The sequence below is a fragment of the Haliotis rubra genome, unplaced genomic scaffold, assembly GCF_003918875.1.
Source record: "Haliotis rubra isolate DU_JTF1 unplaced genomic scaffold, ASM391887v1 Scf193, whole genome shotgun sequence".
Taxonomy (NCBI): domain Eukaryota; kingdom Metazoa; phylum Mollusca; class Gastropoda; order Lepetellida; family Haliotidae; genus Haliotis; species Haliotis rubra.
Window position 1 is genome coordinate 304,291 of NW_025765925.1, and position 17,723 is coordinate 322,013.

The 17,723-nt window shown below is 38.7% G+C and overlaps 1 protein-coding gene across 3 annotated transcripts in view; it reads right to left on the reverse strand.

Moving 5' to 3' along the window:
* Window positions 1-17,723, reverse strand: part of LOC124274661 — an 82,690-nt gene that overhangs the window by 46,976 nt on the left and 17,991 nt on the right. The window contains exon 1 of one of the 3 annotated variants that reach the window (XM_046710018.1): window positions 12,508-12,653. The exons of the other annotated variants lie outside the window; for them this stretch is intronic. Coding sequence (XP_046565974.1) covers window positions 12,508-12,555 — 48 coding nt within the window. The 5' untranslated portion in view covers window positions 12,556-12,653. Of the gene's footprint in view, window positions 1-12,507; window positions 12,654-17,723 lie in introns of those variants that run through there. 3 annotated transcript variants of the gene reach the window in all.

Sequence of the window (17,723 nt, forward strand, 5' to 3'; positions counted from 1 at the left end):
CATGATATCATTCAATTAAAGAGGTTATGTGAGCTGATAGATCACAAAATAAATTAAATAGAAAATAGAATGGAAACAGTGCAAACCATGATTTTGCCATCCTGCTTACCTGCATTTGTTACTCCTAAGTACAAGGACTCTCAGAAACAACTTGCTGGGGGGACTAATGCACAAACATAAAGGTAACTGCGCGACTGGGGATTTAAAAAAATTTATAGGATTTAAAATTTTTTAATTGATATCATATGATTACACATGCTCAAACTAAGCCTCAATTCAGCCCATCACAAATGGACATTAACCACACACTAGCTGAATTCTGAACATCTGAATGTCTCTTACCGCAAGTGAAATGTTTCTCCTTCTTATCCCCCAAAATAAATTATCTGCATCCATTCACAATTTGTATGCATGTACAATTTTTTTACAGCATTCTTTTCCAATTTATCCCTTTTCAAAATGCCTCTCTACACCTCTATGAACTTTAAAACCCCCAATGTTCCAATGCCTCAGCAACACTATGACACCATCTAATCAATGTGCACCTTCTTGCTTCAATGCATCAGTAATATCATGACATCATCAAATTCCTGAAGTCAAGAGTTCCTCAAGTCACCGTGACGAAGGTCAGAGTGGTCAACCCCAAACTTCCTTGTCATGCCTGAATGTCCCAAGGTCACAGATGACCCAGGTAAATCTCAAAGACATCACTCAGACTGGAAGTACCATCCATGACAATGCCAGAGTTCAAAATTAAAATACGACTTCCTGATCCGACCATACAAGTAACAATTATTTTCAAACTACCAGAGTTTTACCAGACAGTATCTCTGAAAAAGATAACTTTTGCCTATGTGTGAACATAATAACAAACGTAAAGTGAAGAGCTACCTTTACATGTCTTCACAGACTCAATACCAGCACACAAGATATTACTTTTGTCTCACAAATACTACAGATGTAACATCACAGCTGACAGCCGATTGTGCCAAGCTGATCATGTTTTCAGGAAACAGTTTTCTTGACTGTAACACTGTCCCCACTTAACTAGACTTAACGTGTTTATACAAAGCACACAGAGTAATTACCATCTAAACAAACTAACACCAGGAAAACACGGTGCAAACTTCACAAACTGTTGAGTCGTGTGACAGTGCTGCACAAGATCAGGCCACATCTTCGTGTTTGCTGTTCATGCTTGAGATCTACTTGCTCAAACACGACAATTTATTCACGATGTAAAGTATTTACCAGGCAGATTTGTTAACTTTACAGTCAGTACTCTGACGATTGTAGTCACTTTCTGAACTCTTCCATATGTGGTTAAATCTATAGCGATATCAGCATCAATGAGTCCTATCTTCCATCTGTGGTTAAATCTATAACGATATCAGCATCAATGAGTCCTATCATCCATCTGTGGTTAAATCTATAGAGATATCGGCATCAATGAGTCCTATCTTCCATCTGTGGTTAAATCTATAGCGATATCAGCATCAATGAGTCCTATCTTCCATCTGTGGTTAAATCTATAACGATATCAGCATCAATGAGTCCTATCATCCATCTGTGGTTAAATCTATAGCGATATCAGCATCAATGAGTCCTATCTTCCATCTGTGGTTAAATCTATAGCGATATCGGCATCAATGAGTCCTACCTAAACACATTGTTGGTTTGTTCTTTAATCAAGTTAATGCTGCACTCAGCAATATTCCAGCTATACCACAGTGCACTGCGAATATTCCAGTCTGGTGAATGAGTGAGTTTTAGTTTTACACCTCTTTTAGCAATATTCCAGCAAAATCATCGTGGGGGGGCCCTCAATGGGCTTCACACATTGTACCCATGTCAGGAATTGAACATGGGTTTTCAGTGTGATCAGCAAACACTTTAACGGCAGGGTTACTCCATCTCCCCATTCAAGTATGGACTAGGCAATCCAGTGAACAAGACAATGATTGAACAACGATCCACACGATGAGGAGACAATGACACGCTGCCAATCATCATCGAGTCGGACCATCGGATCCATTACTCGCCCTTTTACATCCAGCTTAGATTACTCAGGGGAGCAATCCAAATCTAGATTCCCCACGAGGCCTGAACATGTTGTCTGTGGTAAGCTCCATAGCATTATATTAGCCTACATTGACGATACTCCAATTGCCTTTACGAGAAAAGACCAGGTTCGATCCCCATTGGTACAATGTAGACCATTGTATATGTATATCCTATTGGTATATTAGTGTCATTGACAGCATCAAACATATTAGCAATCAGGACAGATTTTGTTTCATAGATCACTTTGTTTTGAACTTTATCATGCTGGTATATATCATTGATAACGCAAGCACCAAAATCAGGATTCTGTTGATATATATCATATTGGTCTATTATTAATAATTGATGCAGAATATCATGATAAATTAAGGTTTACATGTTGATACAGAATTTCCAATTCAGGATAGTATGGTATATGTTATGAAGCTTGTCACGATATTTAGCATCTCAAGTGGTGGTGTAACGATTCATCGATGGTTTCGATGTTTGCATCGTCAACTACGCGATACGAGTGCATCGATACAAAACACATTTAGGCAATATATCAGGATATTTATATCGTGAGGGTCCATGATACATCGATGTATCGCCACAAGAGACGATATATCCCGATACAACTTAAGTACTACTTAAAGTGAGGAGTATTGCATTAGGAATAGGAAGGGAGTCTCTTTGAAATCCTTTTGAATTCTAAAAACAAATTGAACCTTATAGGAATTTGTTTGTGTCTGCTATCTTGTTACATGAACAAAGGAGTTGGTGTATAAGTGAAAGAGTGAAAATTTTTCAAACTCTGTGAACTGTACAATAATTGTCGTCAAGTAATTGAAATATGTTTTAGTTGTTTGACACATAACACAATTTATTAACAACTATGAACGATGTCTTAGCTTTGTTAAGAAAGATTACAAAGAGAACATAAAATTTAGAAAGCATACTTAAGAGTTTTTTCCCTGTAATTCTGAATTCAGATATAAATTACAGTGAATTGTATGTGAAAGCATTGGTACAGAAACACAATTTACCAACGGAAACTTCAGCTTCAAACTTGTTTGACTGTACTTTCTTAAGCATTAAATGCTGAAACTTTATTAGATGAACAGCTTTTAAGTGTGTGTGAATGTAACACAAGTTCTGCTATGTAACAAGTAAAGTTAAAGTTATTTTATCTGTCATATATGTTCTGTTATTAGAAACTGTAAAATATCGGGATAAGTATCGTATCGCCACCATTGTGTCGTGATAATTGTCTCTCAGGTTCCTTGCCAATACTTTCATAATATCGTCTCGCCTCACTAGACTGTTATTAAGATATATCATCTCGCCATTTAGGCCACGATACACAGTTCTAATCTCCGAGCTCTATCTCCTGGTCCCAATTTAATGACGTATCAATATCATCACTGGACACTATTCCCAGTAATGCAATAATCTGCACTGTAACCATGGCAACAACAGTTAAACAATATACCACTCCTAATAGCCATCCTACCGGTAACCATAGTTACACAGCAGAAACAAATAGGTGTGTGCTTTATCCGATAGAATGTGGTAAGAAATAGTCATTACATCATGGTTAAAAATTGAGTGTAAGAATTTGCAATTAACCTTTTTTCATTAAAATAATAAATTAGGCCTGTAGGTATGTTTGTTTACTGGTGGAAGGCAACTAAGGTGGGACCCTGTGTTGGTCATGGAGGAGTGTCAAGGGAACACTCTGATGTACACTGATGCTAAATTAATTAGATCAGTCACATTCCAACAAGCGATCTCAGCACTACCAATACTATTGTATGGTATGGTTTCACATTTATAACAACAATAATTTAGTACTATCACGGCAGGAGACACCTGAAATGGGACCCACAATGTACCCAATCGGATTTACGCCTATGATTAGTGAATGCAATTTCATTTTGTCTCAGTGCTGAAAATAATTTGTGTCTCAAACCAGATCAGTGTGCTGGCGATTAAGTGCCTGACTGAGGGTGTGGGTTCGTATCCCGGATGGGACTCAACCCAACAAAAGTACCAGAACCTGTACTTTACTAGGGAAGTGTAATCCCAAATAAAACACATACACAGTTCCCTTCATCTTGTACCAATGAATATCCTCTGAATTTTGGAAATATAATATGTAAATAAAATGGTATTTTTAACTTTATATATGCGCCTTCGAACATCTTATATCAGTTTTTTCAAAAGCAGTTTTAGGGGAAAGAAAGGGAAATTGGCGTGATGTCAATCCTGACAACATTCTTCACATCCCTAAGTGTCCAGGGATTTGGAAAGGCAGGGGCTATGGGCCATTTTGCACATTAGAATAAAATATGGCCCATTAAAATTTTGAAGTTTACTATTGATACAAGGGCAGTGGCCCATAATCTTAATTCAGAAAATGGCTAATAATCCTGAAAATGGCCCATTGTCAAAGTTCTCTATCCCAAACCATCTGTGTCCATCCTACAACTTCTCGTACATCAACCTACCCTGAGCCATGCTGTACATTTTACATCCTAATGTAACAGACAGGTTGTGTTTCCAACACGGATCACATCAAATCTATTTTCAACAATAAATGGTCATTGCTACAGAAATATCTGACTGGTTACCGAGGAAACAGATATGATAAAGATCTGTTGTCATAGCACCTTCAAATTTGATTGCCAGTGTTACTGTTATGATTACAGCCCACAACGAATAACCCACTTCTGTAACCAACGACAGGAGGATAGACACATAAACATCAACGTGATTAATGGATTGGGAGTGAACTTATGCTCTACTTGGCATCAATAGAATCACTGTGATACCTGGCTAACGATGGCACCCGTTAAGTGAGCTACCTACCTGAAACGAGCAGGTGAAGTCACCCACTATTCACATGGAGGACTTATCGCTTCGACTAATACATGACAGTTCAAGGTCTTATCACTGAAACAGATATTCCTCAGTTTCTGACCGCCATCCCACCATTAAGGACTCCGTTAAACTCACATCCACTCCAAATCAGAATGGCTTCAGTCACTGACATAAGCACTGAAGTATATATAATCCCGGCGTCAGTGTACAACCAAGTCTATGTACAACACTACTCCACGACCAAGGTCACGCCTGAGTGGCTTCTCTCACCTGTAATCAAGCATACCTACAGAAGAATAGGAATACTTTCAACAATACAATACAGAAGGTCAAAGCTCTCGGCTATGTTTAGAGTTGGGGAAGTATATATGTTTTGTGTAAAATAACCAGTGAATAGTACACTAATGACAGTACTTGGACTACTCAAAGCATCTTATTATCCTGTTGTAATTAATTCTGAAATAAGAAATAGACTTCATACGATGTAAGTGATGATGAGTTTTTAAGACATGCTAATGTATCTTGGTATTGGTACAGGAAATACAAGTTTACTTAAGTAATTCTCTCAACACAACAGAAGAAAGAAATGGGATGGCTGACATATCTTTACATAGATAAGTGAATGAGTGAGGTAGTGGGTGAGTGAGTGAGTGCACTTAAAAGAACCCACGAATCTGATGTATATGACCAGATGGTGGCCACATGAATACATGCAAACACCTAATTGCAGGTACAGCAACGGGCAGTGAACTTGGACAAAGTGCTGTGACTATGTGTCCCAGTCCACCCAGCTGTCAATGGGTACCCAGTTGTGAATGGGAAAGCCACAATAACTCGGTGTGCCTTGTGGCAGCAAGAGTTGTATGATCACCAGGGAGTTGAGATTGATAATAAGATGTGCCGTTGAGATTGACATTCAAAGATCGAGGGAAAAAAAATACCAGTGCCTTGAGCATGCACTAGTGTGTGGATATGTGCGCTATATATATATCCTATAGTAATATTAATAATAATAATGATAAAGAGTGAGTGAGGCACTTGGCAACATCCAACAAAATCATAGCAGGAACACGAGATGTGAACTTCACGAATTACCATCTAGAGAACAGAACCATAGCTATAGCCATGACAAGCTACACACTGACCATTATGCCACCCTTCACCCCCAACAACTACGTAAAGTAAACACACAATGACATAGCAATTTGCTATCAGTATTTCAATTATATCAGCTTCATATGTGAGGAAAGAAATTTAATAACATTATAACGACGGCATCTGGGAGTTGAACCCTCTATCACAGGATCCTAGCACATCTGACTTCCAAGGGATGCAACTCCATGTAGCTAATTATACTCACCTTGCCCCCATTTTCTTATCAAGACAAGTACACATACCATATCCACAACTATTCAAGTGACACTGTATCCGTAACTAAAATATGAAAACTGAACAGTTACAATGCATAATGTAACACTGAATCCATATCAGTAGGGCACAACTGACAACTTAATATTAATCAGTATTCATGAATTGACACAGAACAGTATTCATGAATTGACATAGAACAGTATTCATGAATTGACATAGAACAGTATTCATGAAATACAAACTGGGTCACTGGATTCTTTCATGATAACTATCATAGTGACCTAAAATTATTTCAGTAATATAGTTACAAGACTGAAAATATTTTAAACATTCACTATCAATGTTTTGAGGCATTGAGTGGGCTTAAAGCATAACTGCCTAAAATTAGAATATGACATTGTTTAGAAATGGAACACAGCCATCTTGGGTGTTGGCTGTATGTCATGGTGGGTAGTTATGCATTATAGCAGGAAAACTTGTCTCTACTCAAGTGTGAACTAGAACAGTCAAGTTATAATACACACCACACCCAGTCAACCAGGAATACACACTGGTGTCTCATTGACTTCATGTCTGAGTGGGTAACAATGAGGCAAATCAAAATATCATGGAGGCTGTCAAGAACATCCTTATTGCCTTCCTCACTTCCTCCTCCCCATCATCATCAATATCATCATCATCGTCGTTGACATCAGCAGCAGCAGCAGCAGCAGCATCATTGCCAATGTTGATTATTTAAGTAGTGCAGTCAAGGGTTCTTGTCATTCAAGCCTAACATCAAGAAGGGTGCTTAGTTTATAACTCAAATGCATCACATGTTACATTTGGGATTACACTTTCTCAGTTAATACAGATTCTAGTACTTTTGCTGAGTTGAGTCCCATCTCACATTTGTCTTTGTGTAAGTGGATGAGTTTAGATTTATGCCACTATTAGCAACATTCCTGCTATATCCCTTCAGGGGACACCAGAAATGGGCTTCACACATTGTACCCATGTTGGGAATCAAACCCGGGGTTTGCAGCATGACGAGCGAACACACTAACCACTATGCTACCCTCATAGTGTAAGAGAGCGAGTGTCTGTTTGTCGTGTATATTTTCAGTGTAAAGTGTACAAGTTGCCAAGGAAGAGATTGATGAAGGCAGGTCTGCGCCGAGGAAGGAGGTGCACCAACCCTACCTGAATAAACCAGTTATGGGATGAAGAAAAGATGTTAACATGTACTGGGTAGGACTTCAAAGACATGCATTTAACTCTCAAAACATGTCAACATCTCTCCCTCGCTTGAACAATGCCTTTATAAATTCTGGTTTGGTTGGTCCATTTCCTTTCAATCATACAAAAAACACAACAAGGACGTCAGGAGATGACACATCTCCCAGGGCAATTCGGTGCAATTTGGAAATGGAGTTTGGCTATTTATACTCCACCCTTGGTTCATTGCCATTGCATTCCCTCAGTTCAGTGATGAAAAAACTAATACCGTTCGGTATTTTCCAATATCTCAAACGACACCAGTTCTATATTAGTATCACATAAGTTATTAAAAACTATTCAGTGGTTTGGGTGTTCTGCTCTGGAAATGAGCTGTGACAACCTGTTGTCATGAAACAAACAAAATATAACCTTCAAATCTAAATCACCAAAAGGCACAAGCTCTTCAGTAGTGTGATCTATATAACATGCTGCAGCAACAAATACTTAAAGGTTTAGGAATTCTGCTCTGGAAACAGAAAACAAGAGAGGAAACAGATGAACAAAAATATGGATCAACATGCTGACAGCTTAATATCATCAGCTTGCATCAGTCCTAAATCACCTGCTATCTATTGAGAATCTTTCACAGTATAACATTCTATATTATGCCTACTGTAATCTCTAGCCAGATATACACCCATCAGGTATTTCATTTGTGTTAGTTGTATAGGTTCAGGAACAGAAATAACCTTCACACCTTAGTGTTAGAGCTTAGACTTAAGATTACAACGTCAAACTGTGACACTTTGTCAACACTGCATCTTGCATTTTATGTATACCACCATTATAGAAAGTTACCATCCATAGAACCCCACTTAGCCCCCTAAACAGGTGGAGAACAAGCTTGCCCCACTTCAGTACTAGATCAAACACTTCCAGCACCCACATCAACATACTAACTCTGCTTCAAAGCCTGGCACGTGATGCCAAATAAAGGCCGCAAACCATAGCCCCCACCTGTTACAGATTGTTCAGGGATTTCCCTCAACGCCATTGTCACTGAACAAATCGAAAGGCTACACAGATAATTGGACCAAATATTTCTGTAAATTCTTATTGTGTTGCTATTGGGCTGGAGGGGCCTCTCCTTGACCTGATGGAGCAGGACTGGTCACTGGCCAACACGGACAGCAGCAACCTTAAGGACACCAGGACACTCAGGTGACAAGATGATTCCTATACACCAGTGAAGATGAATGTCTGGTCCTCCCCTTGCATCTCCCCCTCCTCCCCCACAAAGTACATCCACAGTCTCATTCCGCTTGCTGGGACAGTGAAAGGCCAGGTCTTTGGGTTTGATTCCCAGACACATCACACCAAAGGATGTGACAAGAGGACAGTTGTATGTAAGGCCAAGTTTTGGGTTTGATTCCCAGCTACATCCTACCAAAGGATGTGACAAGAGGACATTTGGGATGACAGTTGTTGTGACGGGCCTGCTACTCAGGATCCAGGAGATGGATCAAGCACCTGCAGGCTCTGTATACTGGTAGCCATGTCACAGTGCAGTATGGGCTAGCACTATAAAAATGGCTATAATCTGGAAATGTTCTCTTGTTTTGAACCCACTGATCATCCTCTTCTGTCAATAACTGCTTACAACTCATAGGGAATACATCAAGTTTATCAAACAGATTGTCCATGAGATTAAGTAATCGCTTTCCTGTAATTTAACCTGATCATGATTGATGTATCCTGAACTGAAAATTCATTTGTTGGATTAGTTCTCGAGGGACCTATCACTACTTTACTATAAGCCCACATCGACAGAAGCTGTTGCTTGCATGTACAGCCATAGCTTGATTTGTTACGCAGTACAAGTGAGTAGGTATGTTCTTATGCCTCTTTTAGCACTATTTTATTCAAAATTCCAAAACTACCAAAAAGGAACCAGAACACAACCAAACCAATCTATGTGTCAAGTTTGGTGAAGAAATTAAGTGAACAGTTTTAGAGTTCAGCTCCGGAAAAGACAAATGTGCATGGACAGACGGACGCACGGACAGAGTCCATTTTAATACCCCCCGCAAAACGCGTTGCGGGGGATAATAAGGCGGGCGAAACCGGAAATGGGCTTCAAACATTGTACCCATGTGGGAAATCAAATCTGGGTCTCCATTGTGACGAGCGCACGCTTTAACCATTAGGCTACCCAACTGTTGGGGATACTAAATGTGGTAGGTGTCTTCAAATGAAACACTTCAATAATTTTTGCCTGAATATAAATAATGTAACCAACATGTAAGCTGGGTACATTGAAAATAATGGAATAGGTCCCAGGCAAACAGAATCCAATATTGACGTGTGAAGAAAGATAAGGAGATTATTACAGAGTACATTGCTTATACATGTGACAAGCATGAGTGGGAGTATGTCTATCATCGGTCCGACATCACACGACATCCTAATCTGGAGGCTCACTGAGAGGCAGCTTTTATGCAATAAGCATGTTTTTTTGTCATTTTCTTTTTCTTTTTAAGCTATTTATGTAAACCATCTGTCTTCTTAAAGAAAACATTATTCAAACATGTAACTGAAGGATAATATCACAGCTGAGAATGCTTGTGGTTGTGGAGAGAAAACAACAGTGTTCAGAGATTCTCAGCTAATTAGCAACTACTTGACAATGAACTAGGTTTATTTGTGCTAAACATTGACATTTAACATCCAGGATTACAAAACGAGACAATTGTTTCTGTATTGCTGGCTCAAGCTACAGCATCATGAGGGAAATAGCTTTTTCCGACAGATATGGTTATGACAAAATCCCTCGACAATCTCTTAAACCTTGTACTTGATCACAGTGTTTAAGCAAAGGAGCCCCAATGTCTGTAAGGATTTCTCCTTTAATACTAAAATCTGGAAACTCTCTGCATTTCTGACAATCAACATTATGACCAGAGTAAACAGGGGCATTGTCACGTAAGGTGCTGCAACTTGCTGTGATGAGACACATCGTATAGGCCTGCCCGACACCTATGACTGTGGAGTTCACCCACGTTTCATGTGGTTTACAAAGAGTTAAACATCTGAGACCGGTATCACTTGCAGTCTTCCTCTCACAACATGACAAGCTATGATGCAACTGGAATACTGCTCAAAGCAGTGTTGAAAATGATAATCCAAGTCTTTCACTTACAGCACACACTATTATCATGTGGATTACAACAGTTTTACCTGTAAGGTAATCTACTCTTGATAGTTCCTAAATAAACACAGGTATATAGATTCAATTTTTTATAGATTATTTGCAAAATCTAAATTTTTCTGGGTGCCCTTCTTTAAATATGAACAAAACTCACAAATTCAAGCTTAAAAGCATATAAGAACCAAAAACAGAAAACAGGATAGTATTCAAGTTTCTGAACCAGTGAGGGATTCTTTAATAAAGAGGACTAGCACACTAAAATGACAAAGATATGATAGAAGTAACAAAATAATGATGCATTGGTCACTATAAGTAGGCTTCTGGATGGTGATAGACAAACAAGGAACCTGGGATTCAAATACAGACGAGCAGATCCTGGCACTGATAAGGGATGCAACTCTGGACATCAAATTGCAGCACTTCAGCCCAATGGGCAAATCATCCTCAGAATATGTACAGCCATGTATATATACTAAATGACATTGTGTCAATTCTGACAGATTAACTATACCAACATGAAATATCTGCCCGGTGATCCTTAACTTCTTCTGAACAGTATATATCCATCCTTTATACATGCAACAGGAGGACCTTGTTCTCAACAACAAACAAAGCATGTTGATGATAGATTCAATGTAGACTTTGTTAAACAATCCTGCGACTAAACCACAGCACTGAGCCAACACAAATCTGACAGCACAATAATCATTGTCTCTCCAGAACAAATTCAAACCCATGTAAAGTGCCGTTCGAAACACTATTAAAAACACATTATGTTCTGAACATGACGTTTTCAAGGAGTGGGAAAAAAAGAAGTTTACAAAATCCAGCTAAATCTACAGTTAATTAACATTTGTCAACAGAGCACCAGGTATAAAGGAGGCTATGTTTAAAGAATGCTGGACCTTTTTTAGAGGTGTTCAATCTGAAAATAGCAGTGTGTGTTGATACAGTTCCAACTGGCCCATTCATCATTGTGGCCAATCCATAGACTGGCAGATGGCGTGCATTAACTTCTCCTACAGCTTAGAATAATAACCAAACATAGAGATCGCACACAGTCCAAGTTCAAAGACTTTAGGGACCTCTCAGTGTCACAAGGAGGCATTATTTCCAGATTGGAAATTTACTTGACAATTTTGGTAGTCATCACAAGTAATTGTTTTTTGGTAGGCAACATCTTTGTAAATTCATGACAGCAATTTATTATTTGATTATTTTCATTCCCTTATTCAGGTTTATATATGAATACAAAACTTTTTGTCAAACACAGTGGGAAAATAATAAATTCTTTTCGGGTGTTACAGAAGGTGGAAACCCGCACCAAAGTAGTCAGGGAACACCTTTTTAGTAAGTCAAATTTCAATTTAAAAACTTCAAAGCTAAAGATAATCAAACTCAAGCTGGTTAGTGAAATCTTGTGTGTAAGTTAACGTGAGGAATTGATATAACCTGTAAATATTGACAGGTCTCCCCGTGATTATCTCATCCTATATACACACCACACCAGAGAGTTCATCAAATTTCACCGCAGGAAATAGCACCGAGATCCTTTGTATTCCCAGCAGTTCTCTGTCAGTTAATTGACATAAACAAGCTATTTCTCCATGACCCACAAGGAAACCCTCTCCCACTGACTTGGCCTTTCAGCCTACAAACATGCTGCTATGGTGTTTTAACAAGACTGCCAGACAACTTTAAAGAGACTCAAAAAAATATCTCCAAACAAAAACTGAAATATTTGTAACAAGTAAAAGTTAACTTCCACATCAAAGCCTTGTGACATTAAACCACCCTCCTACCTTTGGCTTGTGTCGAACCTGAATGCAAGTTGTCCACTTTTTCGACATGTTGCAACGAATATTCCTCCAGGTTTTCGTAACGAGAAAGTCGAAATGCGGTGTGCAGTGTTCTGTCACTGATGATGAAGTCCCTTGTAAGACGGAACGGTTCAACAATGTCAGAGGTCAAGACAACAGGAAGCTGTGAAATATGTATAAACCACAATGCTTCCTTACTGTTGCTGTTTGTCCAGAAGACAGGCACATGCATGCATAGAAACTGATGTGTCAAGAAATAACAGATATTTATGTTTCCTGTTCCACTAAATTTCAGTCAGAAGACGTGAACTTCAACACACATGGGTTAAGACTTAAATGTGTGTCCAGTCATTAGGACATTTAGTTCACAGCTTGGTATGTGAAAACCATCAAATGTCACCAAGTGTCACAACTTTTCGTCCAACCAGAAGCACCAAGTTGATACCCTGTATAATGTCTTGATGTTGCTGTAATGTAAATCTGAAGAGAAACATGTGAAGTCTGTGTGAAACAATGGAGGGCTGATCTGTTCCACTTGTCAACAGCAGCAGCACTCGGGTTAATCCTTGACATACGGTCACCAGGGGTGCGACAACATCCAGTCAATGCAGGTGACAATATTCCGCCGAATTCTCACCCAAAAAGCACAATCCAGCACAAACACATCTTTATGGTGTCAAATATTGCCGATCAACGCGTACCAGTTTCGGTATTGACAACAATTTTACAACAAATCTGAGAATGAGAAAAATTTCTGATTTGAAAATTGAGATATGACTGTCCTTCAACACTTATGATTCAAAGGAAATAGAAACTGATTATTCAATCACGTAAAGACGCATGTGGGTTGCACCAAGACAAGATATTCTTGATAATAGACCGCGATATGCCACAGCTACAAGTATGTCCGAGACCTGTTGCTCTCCGACTGGGTATGAAACTGGAGAGCATGTGATGGTCGTTGAGGCTGTTGCGTCAATTGGGTACGCAGTGTCGATGTTTGTCAGGCTAATGTTGTCACAGGGATGGAGGGCTCGGGAATGTTGATCCTCATCTGTCATGTCAATCATTACCGACACAGGTACAAATTTCCCCGACCAGACAGGTGCCCTGTGTGTTGTGACTGGACTGACCACATCACAAGGCAAACACCAGTGTTAAGCCAATGTAGCTGGACTTGCTGTATGAAGCAGCTGAGATGACCATTATGTGTCAGTATTCATAAATGAGTTGACAAACAATTTGTGAATGAAAGAGCAAGAATGTACTTTTAAACAACGTCCATGAGTAGAACGTGTACTTTCAGAGGTAAGTTTTCAGAATTGAGTTTTCACATATTGATTTTCTTCTTTTGATCAGAAGGGGATATTGAGTACACCACACTGACCATTGACAAATATCAATCATACAAATGATCATGATTGAAATATGTAGCTTTTAGAAGACCTACAAGGTTTATTAATAACATTTGGTTTCATTTGGATAATTTTACTCAGTATTGTGGGCTTTGAAATTCCTTGTCAGTGCCAATATTCATTTGGCACTGTTTATATACATTTTCAGAACATGTATGGCATACTTAGAATATACTCTCTTTTAAAAACTTTGTGATGCTGTTTATTACATCATGGGGAACACACTTTCAAACTGGAAAAATATGTGGAAAATAATGAATAATTTAAATTAATGTTATTTTGAATTCGAAAATGTTTTCTGTTTGTTTGAACATGTTGGCATACTTAAATAATAAAACTTAAATAAAAACCATATTATCATGACAGGGCTCGATTTAGTGCTTTGTTACTTGCACTGGTGCAACCCAATATTACAAAGTGCAACCTAGTTATTAGTCTGACTTGCACCAGGTGCAAGTCAATTTTTGAGTGGGTACACTTCTGAATAGAACATCTAAATAATTCAATAGCATATTTCTGATATTACATATTGCAATAAAAACAGTGTAACTGGAATTTGACTGGTGCAACTACGTTTATATCTAAGGTTGCACTTGGTGCATGTGGGTTAACATCTCTTAAATCGAGCCCTGCATGAGTTCCCTGGAGGTGAGGTAAGATCCAAACAACTTTTCTGACACAAACATTCAATGCTGACATCAATTCTCATTGATCCCTTATCAGCAGCAGCAGCAGCAGCAAGAGGGTAAATCAAAGAGTCACAAATAGAAATGAAATGTAACATTACTCTGGAATTTTATAAAATTGTTTGAAAAATGAGCCCCAAAAAAGTCATTTTCCTATCCATGCTCTTTTCACAAAATGTCATGAACTGACATTTTTATCAAATTCACAGAAATGTTGATATTGGAACAGTAAAATTTCTGGTGAACATGCTTTTAATTCAACTCATACTTCTGTATTTTTCAAGATGGAAATTGGTAAAGCTGTGTAGAATCTATCCAGGGTGTGAAATATTTGAAAGAATCCTACAAGCTAAAAAATATATAAACGTTCTTTTGTTTTCATCATGTTCCCAAATCCTCATAGTGTTGTTGGGTACGTGTCACAATGCAGATAATGTTGACAGTGTAGCGCTCAGAGTTTGTGCTGAATTTGTCTTAATAGGACGTTCTACTGTGATGTCAACACACTCACAATGCACGTCACGAAAAGAGAGCTTAATTTGGAAGCACTGTGTCGAATAATAATCGCATCACTCACTATTCAAACCTAATTTTCACTGTCCTGAAGGATGCTGTAAACTCTGGCATAAGTTTGGGTGACAGAGGAAATGATTATATGATGTAAGCAAACAAATAGCAAGGGAGAATATAGTAAGGGAACATATAATAATATATCACAACACAATCTTCAATATATTGCTGATTCATTTATGGTGAGACAGAAGAGGTCATGCATATTCATACTTGTTAGTGACAGTGAGTGAATGATTGAATGATTGATTGAATGATTGATTGATTGAATGATTGATTGATTGATTGGGTGAGTGAGTGAGTGAGTGAGTGAGTGAGTGAGTGAGTGAGTGGGTGGGAGGAGTGAGTGAGTGAGTGAGTGAGTGAGTGAGTGAGTGAGTGAGTGAGTGAGTGAGTGAGTGAGTGAGTGAGTGAGTGAGTGAGTGAGTGAGTGAGTGATCGATCGATTGATCGAGTGAGTGAGCGAGCAATGAGCACATTGTCTGGACACATCGGCTGTCTGGACACATTTGGACCTCTCGGAGGGCAGAAACACTGGAGACACCAAGACACGCTGGTGTTCAGTGAGCCAAGACACCTCATCACCACAGAATAAACGTGTCAGAAACATGTAGAAGTATTTCCTGGATAACCTATATATTGTTCAGTGATCTGACCAGGAGAATTCCATGTCCCTAAACCAGTGTGAAGCAGGTGTTTCAGATTCCCAACATGTTGATTAATGAACATGTCAGGTTCTTATATACCCAACATCAGTCGATAAACTTCAAGGATGATTAAATCAAGTCAAATACCAGGACAACCAGACGATGATTGATTGAGCACCACATGTTGGCAATGTGAGTATAGGTTTCTGGTGTCCTTAGCAATATTCTATCAATACCACAGCAAGCCACACACCAGAACTGAGCTTCACAAACTCTACTTGTTGAAAATCAAACCCAGGCCCTTTCAATGATGAGCTAAACCCTTAACCACAGGCCTACCCCACCTCTTCTAACATTCAAGGAAACGATTTAATAGTTTCATCTTAAAACTGTTTTGCTGCAGGCAATTCTCAGTCACAAAATTACTGCCCGTTCTCAACATATAGTTTGATCCAGTAAAACCTACATGTCTATTGGACATTATGAAAATTTAACAAGAAATTATGTCAATCATAATATGGTTTAGGCTGGAGGAATCTCTTGAATTCCAAAATCAACGATCACTGATGGGGAATTCCACAATCAACGATCACTGATGGGGAATTCCACAATCAACGATCACTGACGGGAATATTCCACAATCAACGATCACTGATGGGGAATTCCACAATCAACGATCACTGATGGGGAATTCCACAATCAACGATCACTGATGGGGAATTCCACAATCAACGATCACTGATGGGGAATTCCACAATCAACGATCACTGATGGGGAATCAACAGGCTCTCATCATTTCTCCATTATCCAACATCCACAGGATTTGTAACATCTAGATATCATTGACACATTTTCATGATGGTCTTCCTATTAAGTTGGGCCAAGGTGAGGGTCACTCAATGTACATAGGTTTCAACATTGGTATCCAGTCAGTTATGTTGGTAAGTCCTAAGCTCTAATGGTGTAAACTTATTCCAGAAAGCGTATCTTGTGACATGTCGTGGCTAAACTCCACTATAATGATACCAAGACAAGTCTCAGCCAGCAGAAAAACACAAACCACTTTGCCACACATTTAATGTAAATGGAGGAATCCAATGTACATGACCAAACTTGGAGTTTGTCTTTACATATAAATTCATAAGCATGGTTTTAACAAACACGAGAGAAAATATTTTCATACCTGTTGAAAAAATGCGAACACAAGGCTCAGAGCCAAAATAGAGATATCCGAAGACTAACATCATTTAGTTCTGGAATGTTTATCAATGTATAATTAAATTTACTATCTATTCAACGAGACAATATTACCTCAATCTTCCACACATGAACTCCGTTATATGCCAACATTGTTTGAAAAGCCACTCAACAACACACCTGTGTAAAGGCTGGCCTATCTCACTTAGTACAGGTCGATCTATGTCTGTTTAAGCACGGTGCTATCAATGTCTATCTCCAGGTAATCAGAGGGCTGGTGCCACTAGAATGTGTGGTGTAGCACACAATGCTAAATGAACCATTGCCAACTGGGGAACATATAATCAGGAATTTGCAAACAGGTAATGTAATCAGGACCCAGAGTACCTGCTCATTGCTTTCTGTCACTGTCTTAAATCATGGCTAGAAAGTTAACAGCATCATTATAAAGCAAAAATACGAGGGATAATACTTCAGCTGATAACATACTTTCAAATAACTATTTGTATTATCTTCTTAATTCCATCAATAAGGCCTAAAGTTGTGTTAATTTCTGTAATGGGTCAGCCCTGAACACATACTTTGTACCAGTCACCATAGTAACCAGTCTAAATTTTCAATCCAAGCATGCACAATGTTTAAAGAATGAAAATGTTTTCTCCAAGAAAATTCTTCTCTAAAAT